Source organism: Cucumis melo, chromosome 2 (genome assembly GCF_025177605.1).
Source record: "Cucumis melo cultivar AY chromosome 2, USDA_Cmelo_AY_1.0, whole genome shotgun sequence".
NCBI classification, from domain to species: domain Eukaryota; kingdom Viridiplantae; phylum Streptophyta; class Magnoliopsida; order Cucurbitales; family Cucurbitaceae; genus Cucumis; species Cucumis melo.
The window spans coordinates 9,597,101-9,613,346 of NC_066858.1; the positions used below are offsets into that span (position 1 = coordinate 9,597,101).

Consider the following 16,246-nt stretch of genomic DNA (forward strand, 5'->3'; position numbering starts at 1 on the left):
CTGACGCATAAATGAGAACTTGATCGATAGCATGGTTCGTGAATTCTTCAACTACCTGCAAATTTCAAGAAAATGAACCTTAGCCAACATTCATTACGGAAAATGCATAAGCATAAGCATAAACATTAAGTACATGCCAAACAAAAATCACCTTCTTAATAAGCAGACCAATAAACTTTTCAAAATAAGCGTCCAAAGTTCATACAACCAAAGTTTTTAATAAAAGACCCATAAGGAATGCAAAAGATTAAAAAAAAAACATCGATTACATAAGCATAAGCATAAGCATAGTATATAAATGTTGCAAATGTAAGTTTTGATTCAATCTTTACAGTCCAAGCAATGTTCTAGTTTGCATCAAATTGAAACTAAGCTTAAACTTACCCTTAGCCCCCCTCCTCCAAAATAAATACAAAACAATATGATTCCTATAACATATGTCTAAGCAGATTGAACAAAATAGCTTTTCAATGACTACCATAACTGCAGAATAGTTAACTTAACAAAGTATCAAGTTACTAAGTACGTGTCAACATGATTCCTAAAACATACGTCTAAGCGGATCGCACAAAATAGATTTTCAATGGCTACCACTGCAGGATAGTCAAAGCAATATTCCTAAATACATGTTAACATAATTCCTAAATAAAATAGTTAAGTTACGTTACAAAACATAAAGCACGCTTACCTCTTTCTTTTACTAAATCTCCACCCTCATATGTTTATTACTCTCCATAGAGGTTTTTTCTTTCTTGCAAGTTCGGAAGCCCTAATAATGAATAGCAAACTACGTAAGTTATACAATTATTATTTCATATGCAATATATTAACTCATTATTTGATTCCTAACGGAGTTCATGATAAATTAAGTTAACATCATTTTCAAAGTTATTCCAAGAACAAAAGTTGCAACCAATGTTATGAGAAAATAACAAACAATGTAACAAATAACAAACACTTTAAAATTTTACATATTCCAAAAATCCAAATAATATATAAAATCCAATTGCAAAATAAGTAATTTTCAAAACTTTCTTACTATGAAGATTGGGAAGTGTTGCTATCAAAGATATCTTGTAGTTCCTCTTCTATCAAATTCAACTCAAAAAATCGAGTAGACAATATATTGATCTAAATAATCATTGTTTTTTCCTAGGAACCATAAAACAAGAAAACATCATCATTGACATTCAACACATAAGCAAATCTTTAATGGCTTAAATTGAGAAGTCCTAGTTTTGTATCTTATCCTCTTATAGTTTTAAATTTAGTCTATCACTATTGGTAAATGTCATCTAAGTGAGGAAAAATGAAATTTTTTTACTAATTGAAAAATGTAATATACTATTTGCAAGCCAAGAACCATAAAATCAATAAATGAACATTATTCCTTTCCATCTCAAATTTTTATATCCATATGGCAAAAACCAAATGAATTTTTCATACATTTTGCAATTATAAAAATTGAAAAATAAATAATAATAATAATAAAAATAATAAAATAAAATAAAAATAATAATAATAAATAATAATATTATTAGCAAAACAATGTGAAATATGACAAATATAGGTTCGGAAATAATACAGGTTGGCAAATGATTTGACAAATAATACAACAAACAATATAGTTGACAAATAATACAAGTTGAGAAATAATATAATATACAGGTTATACTATATTGGAAAGATTGAGAATAAATATATTGGAAATAATATAAAATAATATATTGAAAATAATATAAAATAATATATTGAAAATAATATAAAATAAGATATTGGAAATAATATAAAATAATATATTGGAAATAATATAAAATAATATATTGGAAATAATATAAAATAATATATCTAATATAATATTTTATATAATAAATATTATCTTTTACCAGTCTAATCAATTAATAAACACTAAACCAAAAAATTAACAATAGCCAAATTAAATCAATTGGCTTAAACATAACAAATTTAAAGAATATAGAATAAAATGGCTTAAATCTAACAAATTTGAATCAATTGGCCTAAATCTACTAAATTTGAAGCAACCATAAATTCAATTGCCCTAAACCTAACAAAATTAAAAGCTCAAATGACCTAAATCTAACAAATTCGAAGCATTGAAATTAATTAACCTAAACAACAATAAATTCAATTGACCTAAATTTGAACTAATAATAAAAGCAAACAATAAAAACTCAGTAAATCCAATTGGCCTAAGCCTAAACAGGTCTAACCCTAACAAAATTAAAGTCACCTTAAAATTAATTAACGAAATTACAACAAAAACAAATTTGAAAAACTACATCTTATAATTTTTCAAGGAAGGGAAAGAGAGGAAATTAAAAAAAAAATTACCTTTGACAGAATAGTTTCCTTAGCTGACCCTTCCAATTGATCTCAAAGGTATCCTAAAAAAAATCCTATTTTGTTTTTATAGTGGAGAAGGTGGAGTGAGAGAAAATTGGGTTAGTTGAGAGAAAATAGGGAGAGAGTGGAGAAGGTGGGAGTGGGAAAGAAAATTGGGTGAGTTGAGGGAAAATAGGAAAGAGACTTAAATTCATTTTTTTTTTTTTTTTGTTTTTGTTTTTGTTTTTAAAAAGTTAAATTCAAATTCAAATCCAACTTTTAAAATAAAATAAAAATAAAGTAAATAAATAAAAATAAAATAATAAATAAAGACAAAATGATGTATCTACAACTTCTTAGAATGTTACCTCTCCATTGGATCAAAAAATATTTCTTGTAGACAAAGATAATCAATTGAATTTTGCACTTTATTTTTCAAAACAAAATGTATCTTGCATAATAATTAAACAATCAAGAGGAAATTAAAATATTGTTTCATATAGATCACATGGAATTGAATTCGTTTTTTAACAAAAATTAAAGAATCAACATGCTAAATTAAAATAAAAATGGAAGAAACTCTCAAATAAATTGAATAACCATGATCCTCTTACCTCTTAGAAGGTTACCCCTCTATTGGAATAAAAGATTGATGGAATATTTTTTAGAGAAAAAATGAATGGGAGAGTTCTGAAGAAATGATATTTAAAGAGAATTTGGGTGAAAATTGGAGTTAGATTTTGAATGGATCAAACATAACTGAAAATTTTGATTAATATTTACAGAAAAATGAGTTATATATAGAAAAGAAATGAAAATAAATGCTTCATGGGTTTCGAACTCATAACTTCAGGGCCAGACGCGCTCAATTTGACAGAAAGAGAGGATTTTTAAAAAGTTGTTATATATTTACAAGATTGCCATTGAAAATATGTGAGAAAAAATGATGCAGGCTATGAAATTTGAACACAGGACATTAAAGGCGCCCGCGTGAGGAGAAGACGATATGTGGCATGCGTAGATTGGCTGAAGAGTGGAGAAGGTGCGCACGTGAAGTCTTTCGAAAATGGGACATAAAGGAATACGCTCAGCTGGGATTCGAACTCACGACCTTGAGGTGTTTACGCGCGTGGAAGTATTAAATCTTTTTTGTTATTTCCCAATTGGTCTCTGATCTTCAATTTACCCGATTTTGTTTGTTCGGACTTTGTTTTAGGTGTTTTCATTGCATTGAGTTCGTAATAGAGTCTAGATTCTAATTCTATGTAAAATTATAAAAATAATGAATATATGCATGATATAGGTGGAGACAGCCTAGACTTTCGCGTTTTTGGTAGAGAGAGAAAATGTTGAGAGAAAATATGCTATTGTCATATAATTTTAATTGCGTGAGAGAGGGAATTAACAAATTTTGAAATTTGAGATTTTTTTATGTCGAAATTTTTTAAATGACACAAAAAATTTGTTGATAATTAACGACGCTTTAAATGTGTCAAGAAAAATTAAATTGTGTCAATAAATAATTTTCAACAACACAATTGTACCTCACACCCATCTTTTTTATTTTCAACGACACAATTCCTTGATTAGTAGTATCATTAAAACTTATTTTTCTAGTAGTCGAGAGAGAAGAGAAATCGGAGCGGCCAAGATTCTTCAACGGTAGTCTCTTAGATTGGTGGGTTCGACGGCAGTCCCTTAGACAGTGTTTGCTTGTTCGACGGTGTGAGATTAGTGGGTTTGACGACAATCTCTTAGATTTGCAGATGAGTTACATTGTTTCCCGTTTTTTGGTAGGGAGAGAGAGAAAAGGTCGAGCAAATTGTAAAACTCTTTTTGAATGTCGCGCGAAGAGGGAATTGAAAATTTTTTATTTTTTGGTTTTTTTATTTCAAAATTTATTTAATGACACAAAGAATTTGTCGTTAATTAATGACACTTTAAATGTGTCAAGAAAAATTAAATTGTGACAATAGAATTGTGTCAAGGAATAATGTGTCACTTCTATTTTCAACGACACATTTTACTCCTACCCTATCCTTTTTTATTTTTAACGACACAATGTTTTGATTTGTAGTGTCGTTAAAACCCAAATTTGTACTAGTGAACAAACCGGCCAGCGGCATAGATTGAAGCAAAGGTGGCAAACATGGAGAGCAAAAGGGTGGGAATTCGGAATCGAATAAGCATGCCAGAAAGGAAAAGTGAGATTGAATGAGAAATCTTAGAAGATAGATTTGGCCGTTGGTGGAAATAAATTATCAGTCCATTTCAGCGATGGAGATGAACATATTGAAATTATAAATTCAAAAAATTATAATTTGGTTTTCTAGTTTTTCTTGTTTAGATGTTGAAGAAAGTGACAAATTAGTCAAGCACATATGACAACACCTCTAAAAAAAAAGGAAAAGTGAACAGTAGAAAAATAAAAGAAAACAAATACTTACCATTGAAGCAGGACAGAAGTGAAATTAATTAAAGGCGAAGAACTTGAGACAACCAGAAGACGATAAGAAAGAGAAGTGTTCTCAGGTCCCCCAGTGGTGAAGAAGTGATAATTTGTGTTTAGGAGAAAGACTAAATTAGGGTTTTGCAGAGAAAAAGGAAAGAAATGGGAGAAAGGGAAGGGGAAACATTTAAAGCGGGAGAGGGAAGGTTTCTTTGTGTGGTTTAAGGAGTTTTATTAAATGATTTTTTTAATAATTTTGAATAAAGGGAAGGGGAAACATTTAAAGCGGGAGAGGAAAGGTTTCTTTGCGTGGTTTAAGGAGTTTTATTAAACGATTTTTTTAATAATTTTGAATAAATTTTATTTTAAAAAATTATTTAATGAATTTACCTTTATTAAATGAGTTTTTAATAATTTTGAATAAATTTTATTTTAAAAAATTATTTAATGAATTTACCTTTTATGACAACAAATAACTGTCATAAATGAGTGCAATCTGAAAACAGCGTTTTTTCCTGTCAAAAACGCGATTTTTGACATTTTATGACAGTTTTTTCTTCTCACTTTTCAATTTGGGATGTATACAACTGTCATAATATGTCATTTTTCTTGTAGTGCCAAATCTAAACGATTTTTTTTTTCAAAATTTGGTATACGATCGTTTAGATTTGGCTATACGATCGTTTAAATTTGGCTATATGATCGTTTAGATTTGGCTACATGATCGTTTAGATACGATGTTTTTTTTCAAAATTTGGTATAAACGATATTTTTTAATATTCTTTATACATAATCTTTTAGTTTCGGTTAGCCTAATTTGAGTGCCTAACCAATTTTTTCAAAATTCTTATACACCATCAGATTTTGTTACCTAATCTAAACGTAAATAAAGAAAAGAAGAAAGATGATACAATGCATGCAGTGAATAAAAAAAAAAGAAAAAGAAGAAAGAGGAAGAAAGACATGCACGCATCTAAAAAAGAGAGAAAAACAAAAAAGACGATATAAAAAAATAGATTTGGTTATCCAAATCTAAAAACAAAAAAAAAATTGAAGAAATCGCAGCTAAAAAATAAGAGTATAGAGAAAGACGATAATTAGTACAGATGAAGACGATTAAAGAATCGCAGAGAGGAGAAAAAGATGGAAGGACAAACCTGGAATATTTAAAAAAATGGCTAACTTTATAAGCTTTGTTACACGCGCCGTAAATATTTCAATAGTTTGTTATATTTAGGAAAGTTTCCCTTATTATTATTGTTATTAAAACCTAAACAAAAAAACATCTTCTTCTTCCTCACTCCAGCCACACCCCCCTCCCCAAGTTTCAACTTCTTCTCCTTCTTCCCGTGAACTAGCAGTCGTCCCTTCTTCTTCTTGTTGTTTCACCGCCCACTGCCTCCAATCTTTTCTTCTTCTTTGTCTGACCATTAGCCGCTAGCGCCGCTCATCCCTCTGTCGCATCCTCGTTTTGTCAAGGCGAGCCTTTATTCGTCTGTCGTTCGCGCGAAGCCCCGACCGCTGCCCGCCTCAGCCTCACTTTCTTCTTCTGCCCAGTTATGCCATCGCGGGTTGCTCCCATTTTCATCCGCCCTTCGCGTTCCTCACGAACCTAGCCGTCACATTCTGTCCACCTCCCTCTCCATTCGCGCATCCAGAGTCGTCGCCACCTACAGATTCGCCAGCCGTCGAGGTTTGTGTTAGAGGTGAAACTTGTGGATGGTTGTCCGTTTTCATAGCCATTGTCTTTGTCTTGATGTCATATTAATTAGTTTGACTATGGTTTAAATTCTTGAAGGTGCGATTGGAGAGGTGACATTAAATTATTGATATTGACAACGAGGTTGGTGTGGGGTTAAGTCTCCATTGATTGGGTAAGTTTGTGGAAGTCATGTTTAGGTGAATGGACGATTGTGTTTGCAAAAGTGATTGATTTCTTGTTTATGGTTAGGTTGACTCTTTGGACTTCGCTTAAGCAAGGGATTTTCTATTTCAAGGTAAGGGAATTCCTACTTTGGACCTCATTTGAAACGTAGAATGCAGTGACTGATATGAAAGTTAGATTATAATTATATTGACTATACTGGACTAAATGATGTGCGTGTATGTAGAGAGCATTAATAGTATACGTCTTGACTGATTTCATATGATCTAACTGTTATGAATAGTTCATAATTTGTGTTTGGGATGTCATGTGGAGTCTATGCATATTGAAGGGTTGTGCTGTTGATGGAGTTTGAATGTTTGGACTATTATGTGTAAATTGCTTGGATTGATTGGTGTAGTCACCTAGTTTTGTTCGACCTTATTTCAAATTAATTTAATTGCTAGATTAAGTTTTACCTTAATTTGGCTTATTTTGAATTTTATGATTAACTACTTTTTTCTTAAAAAAAGTGTTATTTAACTACTTTTTAAATTTTGTAGGTAGTTTGGTTAAAGTAACTAAATCATTTAGTTAGGGTAACTAAGGTAGGTGGATAAATACCAAAAGTGATAACTTTTTTTGAATTTGATTTTGGTTATTAAAAGCTCCATGCCATTTTGATATGAATGCTAAAGTTAGTATTATTTTCAAATGCAAAAAATCCCAACATTTTGAATTTTTAGCCATTTGAAGAAATGATTTTGGTTATAAATAATCTCTTCTTCTTCATACACACAACACAACAAAAAGAAAATGTCATACAAAAAACCCTAGAAATTTTTACAACTTTCATATCCCCTCTTCTTCATCTAAATCTCTAACTTCCATACCCTACTTCTTTTAATCTTCATACCTTTTTAAAAAAACCAAAAAGATCTACAACATCCATTTTATATTTTCTAAATCTTCATTTATCTCCCTACAATGCCAATAATCCAACACACAAAAAAAACTCTAACTTAGTTGGAGGTACGGTAGGGCTTGGGTTCCAATGATCCACACCTCAAACAAAGTGAGTTTAGTGTGTTAAGATTTCAATATGTCTCTTTTCTTTTTTCTTATTCTTTTTATTATTTTGTTTATTTTTCTTTCAAAGTTCTTTATTTTTTTTTCTTATTCTTACTATTCTCATTATTTAATTTATCTTTCTTTAAGCTAATTCCATAAAAAGATGCAAAAAAAAAAAAAAAGACTAATTGATTAAATATTTTCTTATTGTTATTGTTCTTATTTCTCTACTTTTATTTCTCTTATAATTATTTATTTATTATCTTGTGAGCTCCTCTTTTATAGTTTTTATTTATTATTATATATTTCTTCATACCTTGTTGTTATCTATTTTTTATTTATTATTATATCTTTCCTTTATTAATTTATTCTTAAGCTTTATTTTCTATATATTGTTTCTTTACATTTTTTTATATGTAATTAGCATTTTTTATTTATTTAATTATTTTTTCTTTTTATAGCATTGATTTTGCTTCTTTAATATTTTCTCATATTGATTATTGTTACTTTAATATGTTCTTGTCTTTTACATATTATTTTTTTTCCTTCTTTTGTGATCAACTTAATATGTTATTACTAATAATTGTTTAAATTTGTTAACATTTTAAATTATTTTTCTTTAAAAATATCCGACGATCGAATCTAGGAAATTTGGAGTCCAATTTCTTAGAATTCTTGAGGTGAGAAAATCGATTCTTTGGAAGTTCAAGATCGACCTCCAATATGTTTTTATTAAAATCTCAATATATTATTTTATGTTTGCATAATTTATTATGACGCTTCTTTACTCTTCTGTATTTATACTTTCTAAGCTTCATTTTGTTTCCTATTTATAATTTCAACTCTTTGTAATTAAAATTCTCAATGTTTTAAAATCTTTTTAAATAAAAATTATCCAAGTTTTTAAATCTTGCACAAAACTCTTTTTCTAAATCATTTAAATTTTTTTTTTCTTTTAAAGTTATATATACATACATATATATATATATATATATATTTATTTTATATATATTTTTCAAATGTTCAAAATTTAATCTATGATTTCATAAGGTTTACTAATCAATATTTCCTAATAACTTATCCCATTTTCCCTAAACGAAATCCTACAACAGAATCTAGGAAATTTGGGAGTCCGATTTTCTAAAACTATTGAGATGAGGGATCACATCTTTGAGACTCCGAGATTTGATCCTAAGAAAAATGATTTTAATTAATGTTTTTTTTAAAAATCTCTTTATTAGAAGACTATTCCTATAACGAATTTCTAGAAATTGTACTAATTTCTCATTTTCTTGAGGTGAGAAGATTTTCTTCAATATAGTCTAATTGATGGAATGTTTTCCACTTATTTTATGAGATCATTGCTTCAAATATTGGAGTAACGAGGGGTAAAATAATACATTAGTTTTTAAAGAAATTAAAGAATATTTTCAATTCAAGATTTGGAATTTGGCCACTGTTTTCTAAACAGGTGTTGTGGGGTGCTAACACCTTCCTCGTACATAAATGACTCCTGAACTCAACTCTAGTTTTCCCAGACCATTTTTTAATGATTTTATTTAAAAGGTATTTACTATATTTCGATGTCCAATCACATCGTAAGAAAGACTGGTGGCAACTCATATTTTATTTTAAAAACTAACCCATTTTGAGGACGTCGACCGCTCCCCGTCGTCTCGGGCACGTGCCGACAAATGGGTCGTGATGTTGATTAAATTTAGATGATGGAGATTTTATTGCTATATGTAACTTAAACTTAGATAAATGGTTGGGTTGTGCTGTGAATGATGTAGTGTTATCTGAAGGTTCCAAGTAGTCTATGCATATGGTTGGGTTATGTCGTTGATGGGTTAAGTATTCGGCTCCGTCATGTATAGGTTATATATTTACTGAGGGACTGTGCTGCAGACTGAATTAGACGTTATTCACAGTGTAGATCACTTGTATTTTGTGTTATTTTTTGGGTTGAGGCGATGTGATTATCGGGTGTAATTGCATAGTGATAATTTGTTTGTTAACTAGATTCTAGTAGCGAGACTGTATTGTGTGAATTGGACACATGTAGAGTGACAGGTAATACTAGTGATTGAACCTAGACTGTCTGGCTATTTATGTTTAGAGGCTGGACTGTTAGTTAAGCTATATTGTGATGTGACTGTTTAGAAAGAACTGAGGGGCAACAGTTAGCTTTATCTATAGGGTAGTGTCCCTTGCAGACACAATGTCCTACGAAATCACCAAATATTGTGTATCCTTCAGGATCACTAAACTGATATGTGCATCCGACAGGATCACTAGCCTCATATGTGCATCCTTCAAGATCACTAGACTGATTGATGTGTGCGCCCTACGAGACCGCTAGATTGTTATGTGCAGGGTACCTTTAATAGGAAGTTAATAGTTATTACCCTAACAGGACCAGTAGTGGGTCTGTTAGTGGGTATAATTTATACTCACCCTTTTATGTTTAACTTTTCAGGTAAGGGTAACGTACGCGGTAGACCGGCGAGGACAAGAAGGATTCGTGAATGCCATATGGGAATGTCATTATAAGGAATTGTACATAGGAAGGGTCAACAAACATAAATGCTAAAAAAAATAACTCGAATAATATATATATATATATATATATATAGAAAAAACAATGGTTAGTGACTAAAAAATTGCGTTTACATAAGTAAAGGAGTTTTATTCATGATATGTCATGAGAGTATTGGGTTAATGACAATTTATGACCGTTTGGTGAGCATGAGATCGCCTTTGAGAATCTTGTAAAGATAAAAAGTGAAAATTTGACTAAGAATGTTTAAATGCTATTTTAATTAATTACATTCACATGTTTATTTATACTAATTAGATTTTCAAAATTTCTATTTAAACTTATAAACTTTATATATTTTACTTAGACTATAAATTTTAGGGTCTTTTAAAAAATATAACAAAATGGCAAAATATTTACACTGTATAGAACAATTTCGAAAATGGAAAAAGCCAAAAAACCCACAATGGAAAATACTAAAAATGTCCCGTCAACCACGTCGTCAACCACGTGTAGTATATTTGGTACACGATCATTTAGATTTGGCTATTGTTTTATACACTATCATTAGATTTGGTCGTTTAGATTAGGATAGCCAAATCTAAACGATTTATTTTTTTTAATTCTATCGTTTAATTTGGTTATACGATCGTTTAATTTGGTTACACTATCGTTTAGATTTGTCTACCCGATATCTAAACGACATTTTTTTCAAAATTTGGTACATGGTCGTTTAGATTTGGCTAAACGATTTTTTTAGTTCTTTTGGTACACGATCGTTTATTCTTTTTACACGATCGTTTAGATTTGGCTACTTCAATCTAAACGATTTTTCAAGATTCTTTATACATGATTTTTAAGATTTGATTACTCTAATCTAAACGACATAAAAAAAGAGGAGGAAAAGAAGAAAGATGATGGAAATAAATGACAGCGAAAAAAAAAAGAGAAGAAGAAGAAAGACGATAGAAAAAATCAGATTTGGTTACCCAAATCTAAACGACATAATAAAAAAGAAGATGAAAGAAGAAAGACAATGAAAAGAAATCGCAGCAGAAAAAAATAAGAGGAAAGGAAGAAAAACGATAGAAAGAAATCGCAGCGAAAATGAGAAGAAAGATGGAAAGGAAAACCTGGAATATTTAAAAAATGACTAACTTTATAAGTTTTGTTACACGGGCTGTAAATACTTTAGTAGTTTGTTATATTTATGAAAATTTCCTATAAATTTTTGTCATTTAAATTTTAATAATTTTGATTCTATTATGATAGTAATATTACTAACATTCTTTAAAACTTTTGAAAAATTGTACTAGAAAAATATCATTTAACTTTAAACTTGTTTCAAATTAAAAGATGGAAACTGATTTGGTAGTTAAGGTGCCGTTAAATAGTCATTTGTCATGTTAATTTTCATAAATGATATTATAATCATTTAATTTTTTTATGTTACGCAAATTTTTATCTAATTTTTAATTAAACTAAATCTTTAGAGATATATATGAACAAAATACAATAGACGATTTTTTCTTGTGGCATAATTAAAATTTGTAAAATATATAATAACGCTTGAGAGAGTGAGGAATAATGACAGATGAGAAATTGAAGATGGGGAATAGTGACAAAGGAGAAATGGGGGAATGAGTAAAATAGTCTTAATCCTAATTCTAAAGTTATAATAACCCTTAGGTCAAATATGGAGCAGGCTAAAGTAGCCACTCAACTCCTTCCACTCCTTTATAGTATGAGGGCCAAACACCCTCTTAAGATTTGATATTGGGATAAGTCTTATGGTTTTAAACAGAATGTTGACCAACCTTGTGTTTACAAAGAGGCTGGCCACAAGCCGAATTGGAAAATTGATATTGTTACGTGCAGTCCAATGGCTACCGCCAGTGAGGGGATGCATCGTATAGGTATATTATGAAAGCTTCATCAATAAGTTTTTTCCAACATAGTTGGATATAGAGTCAAACACAAAGATATTGCAATTCCTCATGTCAGCTGCAATAGCATCTAATGTTCTTTAATGTTGATGCAGCCAATCACATAGTCGACGTCTGCCCACCCTACTTTATCTTCAATGAGACCAAGAGCTGAATCAAAATAGTAAAATAAATATGGCCTTGTCGATATGGCCATGTGTGCAGTTTGGTTTGACCATTCAACCTCCTCTTTCTCTTCTACGCACACGATCATTAAAAAGACATTCTTTAAGCATTGGTTCTCTGTTCATGCCAAACTTAAAGAACAAATAAAACAATTTAGCTATAAAATATGATTATGCAATTTAATTTGTATACAATTTTTTTTAAAAAAACAATAGCTAACCGTAAATGAATAAATGACGAATCTATTATTGTAAAACGAAACTTGCAAAGATGTTTTATTCATAACATCTTATTCTGTACGTGATACAATAACACATCCATAGTCTACAAAAATAAAATAAAATAAAATGACAGTACATACAAGTGATTGCTTATCAAAATTAAAACGATTGGTTAGCAAATACAAGTGATAGTGTATAAAATTCTTTTCAAAACCAAGCAATCAATTATTATATACAAAATGAGCGTTTAGTTACATAAAGAATGTTGTACATATAAATCGAAAATTGGAAAGAGTTATATAATCAGTTTGAATTGGGTCAACCCGACTCCTTACTTGTACGACCCATTGCTCAACTCAATTTTTTCTCATTTCATTGTCTAACCAAACCCAATTCTAAATTAAAATTTGGGTTACCGGTTTTTTTTAACACCGTTAATATACAAACTCAAACAAGTAAAAATCTCTAACCATTTTGATTTTTGATAAACGCCTTGGGAATGCTTTACATTGACATTTTCATTTCCCCCATTTTGGATCTTCCTCGCCTGGACTGCTTAGTAGAGGTGAACGCAAACTATAAAGCGACTCGGACCTTTCCTCAACGACAATTTCTAAAACTCTTTTGCGATCAATGATGGGTCATGATCGTGGATCTTCGACAGTTGCTGCTGCTAAACTCTTTAGCTTGTCTGGGAGATTCACGATTATGCGATTGCAGCTACTCTTTCTTGTTTTGCTGGTATCATTCCATTACAACTATTTTCTTTTCCGTTCTCAATACAATGGGAATTTTATGGTTGATTATCTCGTTTTTCACATTCTTCATTGGAAATTCGTTTAGGATATTTTTGTATTTATTGCTTTCATTTGTTGTTTTAAGCTATTTTGTTCATGAAGTTGAACAAACCAGTTATTGGAGTTTAATCGCGTCTCGGAGAAGGAAATTGGTGAAAGAAATGAAAGAGAGAGACCTAGACCGAGATACCTGAAATTTACATTAGCGATAATATAAAAGTAAATAGTAAAACATACCATAATTCATGAAATTGGTATGTAAGAACAACAATTGAAATGGAAATTAACAGAAAATACGTAAAGAGTGTTGGCAATTTCTACCCATTCAAGGCGCTAGGCTTTCCCTAAAATTAATCCCAGAACCAGATTGCCTTCAACTCTTCATCGTGTTGTACTCGCAACTAGTTTTCCCAGAATCAAAACTAGTCTTTCCTGTTGGTTTCTGTTTTGGCCTTTTTGTATAGCTGATTTTATGTTTGGTAGTTGTTAATTTTCTCCTACTGGGTCATCGTTTCCTTGAAAATTATGTATTTTTTCATTTACCCACGAAAAGTTTTCTGGAAAAATAATCTCTCTCTTATTCCGCTAGAAAAGTATATAATCACTCCCTCTGAATGTGTAACGAATATTTATGTTAAAACGCATCGTCAAATATTTTATTGGATAACTCTGCTCTGCTTGGGATTAGTCAGAAATTGCACAGCCTTGAACGAGTTTCCAATAGCTATCTGCTTCATCTAGAACACTGATGAACCATTTAGTTCTTTTAATAATAGAATGGATAATGAACTCTGGGAAATGATTAGCGTGTTAACTTGCAAATACATTTGTATTAACTTCTTTCATGTGCTCTTATCAGCTATTAGCAGCAAGACCCTTTGCATCTTCCTCTGGAAATCGTAAAAGTAGAAAGTCCTCTGTATTTTCCTTGTTTAACCTTAAAGATAAAAGCAAGTTTTGGAGTGAGACAGTCATACGTGGTGGTATGTCTAACCTTCTTATATTTGTTACTTCAAAGCTTATACGTTCTCTAATCATGGTTATTGCTAATGGTTTGCTTTTTTGTTTTACTCTTTTGACACATTGTTTATTCATGTGTTTAGATTTTGATGATCTGGAATCATCCACCACTGAGAAAATGAGTGTTGTTAACTACACAAAGGCAGGTAATGACATGCATCTAACCAGTGAAGAGTTTCTGTTTTCTCAGTGTAATAAATATTGCGACAGTTGGGGGCTTTTGGCCCTTCTTATTTTTATATTACGTTTAGGACGGGAGTTGGTTAGATGTCACATAAGTGGAGGAGTTCGTGGAGTGAGATGAAAAATTGAATTTTTACTGGGATGAAAATCTAGTTGGGAGAGTGATAAGTCTTCCAAAATCTCAAAGTTCTTAATGCAAAACTCTTCAGTAATTAGTCCTATCTCAGCCCAGCAACACAACACAGATGGATTCATGCCGGATACAGAGCCATTTGAAATATCTTTTAACCTCCATTTGGGAAATAGCTCGCCCTGCTGATTTTTATCCACATTCTTGAAATTGTTATATTCATTTCCTTGCATGTTTCTTCTTACAAATGAAAATGTAGAAAGTTTTTTTTTTTGATCTTCACACAGTGATATATGTTTTTGGAGGGGAGGTCCTTTAGCTTGGTTGTTGGGTTTTACAGAATTTATTATTTCATCTTTTATCTTCCTTTAGAAAGTCTTCAGTACCTGTGAAAGATGATCTAAGATAAATACGTATTTTATGGCAACTACTTGGATCCGGAGTGTGTGCGGAATATTGTTTGTATTGTCATTTTGAGTGTTAGTGACAAGGGAGTTTTATTATACGTCTTTGTTCTTTGCTCTTTATTGTTCCTAAGTATAATTCTCTTGTACTGATGCTTGTTTCCGTTTAAAAGAAAATATATATGTTTGTTTCTCATTTCATATAATTATTATTTGAACTATTTATTCTTTTTGGTAATTTCCTAATCCTTCCTGGGTCTATGCTAAATCTCATTCTTTTCTACATCTCTTTCTTCCATAAATTTCTATAGTGAAATTTCTTGAAGTCTCTACAGTAATATGATGTGAGAACCTATACATTGAAAAAGCAAGGGCACCTTAAAAGTCTCTTTTTCACGTCCAACTTCTATTGCAGGTAATGTAGCAAATTACTTAAAGCTTCTTGAAGTTGATTCCCTGTACCTTCCAGTCCCTGTGAATTTCATTTTTATAGGATTTGAAGGGAAAGGCAACCATGGTATGAAATTCTCCTGAATGTGAACTTGTTTAATGGTTGGACTTTTAACTTTGGTTTGAAGTTGTTATATGGATGATCTAAGAGGTCTCTTTCTTTTAGAATTCAAGCTGCATCCAGAAGAGCTTGAACGTTGGTTCATTAAACTTGATCATATCTTTGAACATACACGGATTCCACAAGTTAGGGAGGTGCTAACCCCGTTTTATAAGATGAGCATGGACAAAGTTTTGAGGCACCAACTACCCCTCATCAGTCACACAAACTACAAGTAATGCTTAACTGGTACTTTGTATATATGGGTGCCGAAGTTGGTGTACTTCTTTGAGAAAGTTAGATTTCTTATTTTATGTTTGTCATAAGTTAGCAAATGACAATTTAGCTCATGCCTACAAAGTTTGAAATGAAATCTTTAATCTTCTCATGAAAATGTTGTTGAAATCTTGCAGTTTTTCTGTTCATGTAATTCAAACGGGTGAGAAGGTTACTTCAATCTTTGAGCTTGCAAGAAATGTCTTATCCCGCAAAGAAGTTGTATCCAATAATGGGTAACTTTTCTAGCATTGTAATTTTGTTAGTTTTATCATTTTTTATCTCAAT

The 16,246-nt window shown here is 30.8% G+C and overlaps 1 protein-coding gene across 2 annotated transcripts in view; it reads left to right on the forward strand.

The window, feature by feature from the left end:
• Positions 1 to 13,064: 13,064 nt before the first annotated feature.
• Positions 13,065 to 16,246, forward strand: part of LOC103487197 (uncharacterized) — a 44,528-nt gene continuing 41,346 nt past the window's right edge. The window contains exons 1-6 of one of the 2 annotated variants that reach the window (XM_008445428.3): positions 13,065 to 13,339; positions 14,255 to 14,378; positions 14,499 to 14,561; positions 15,548 to 15,649; positions 15,749 to 15,917; positions 16,096 to 16,194. In XM_008445428.3, the coding sequence (XP_008443650.2) occupies positions 13,232 to 13,339; positions 14,255 to 14,378; positions 14,499 to 14,561; positions 15,548 to 15,649; positions 15,749 to 15,917; positions 16,096 to 16,194 (665 nt within the window). In that variant the 5' untranslated portion in view covers positions 13,065 to 13,231. Of the gene's footprint in view, positions 13,340 to 14,254; positions 14,379 to 14,498; positions 14,562 to 15,547; positions 15,650 to 15,748; positions 15,932 to 16,095; positions 16,195 to 16,246 lie in introns of those variants that run through there. The other variant, XM_051081654.1, reaches the window with a different exon arrangement.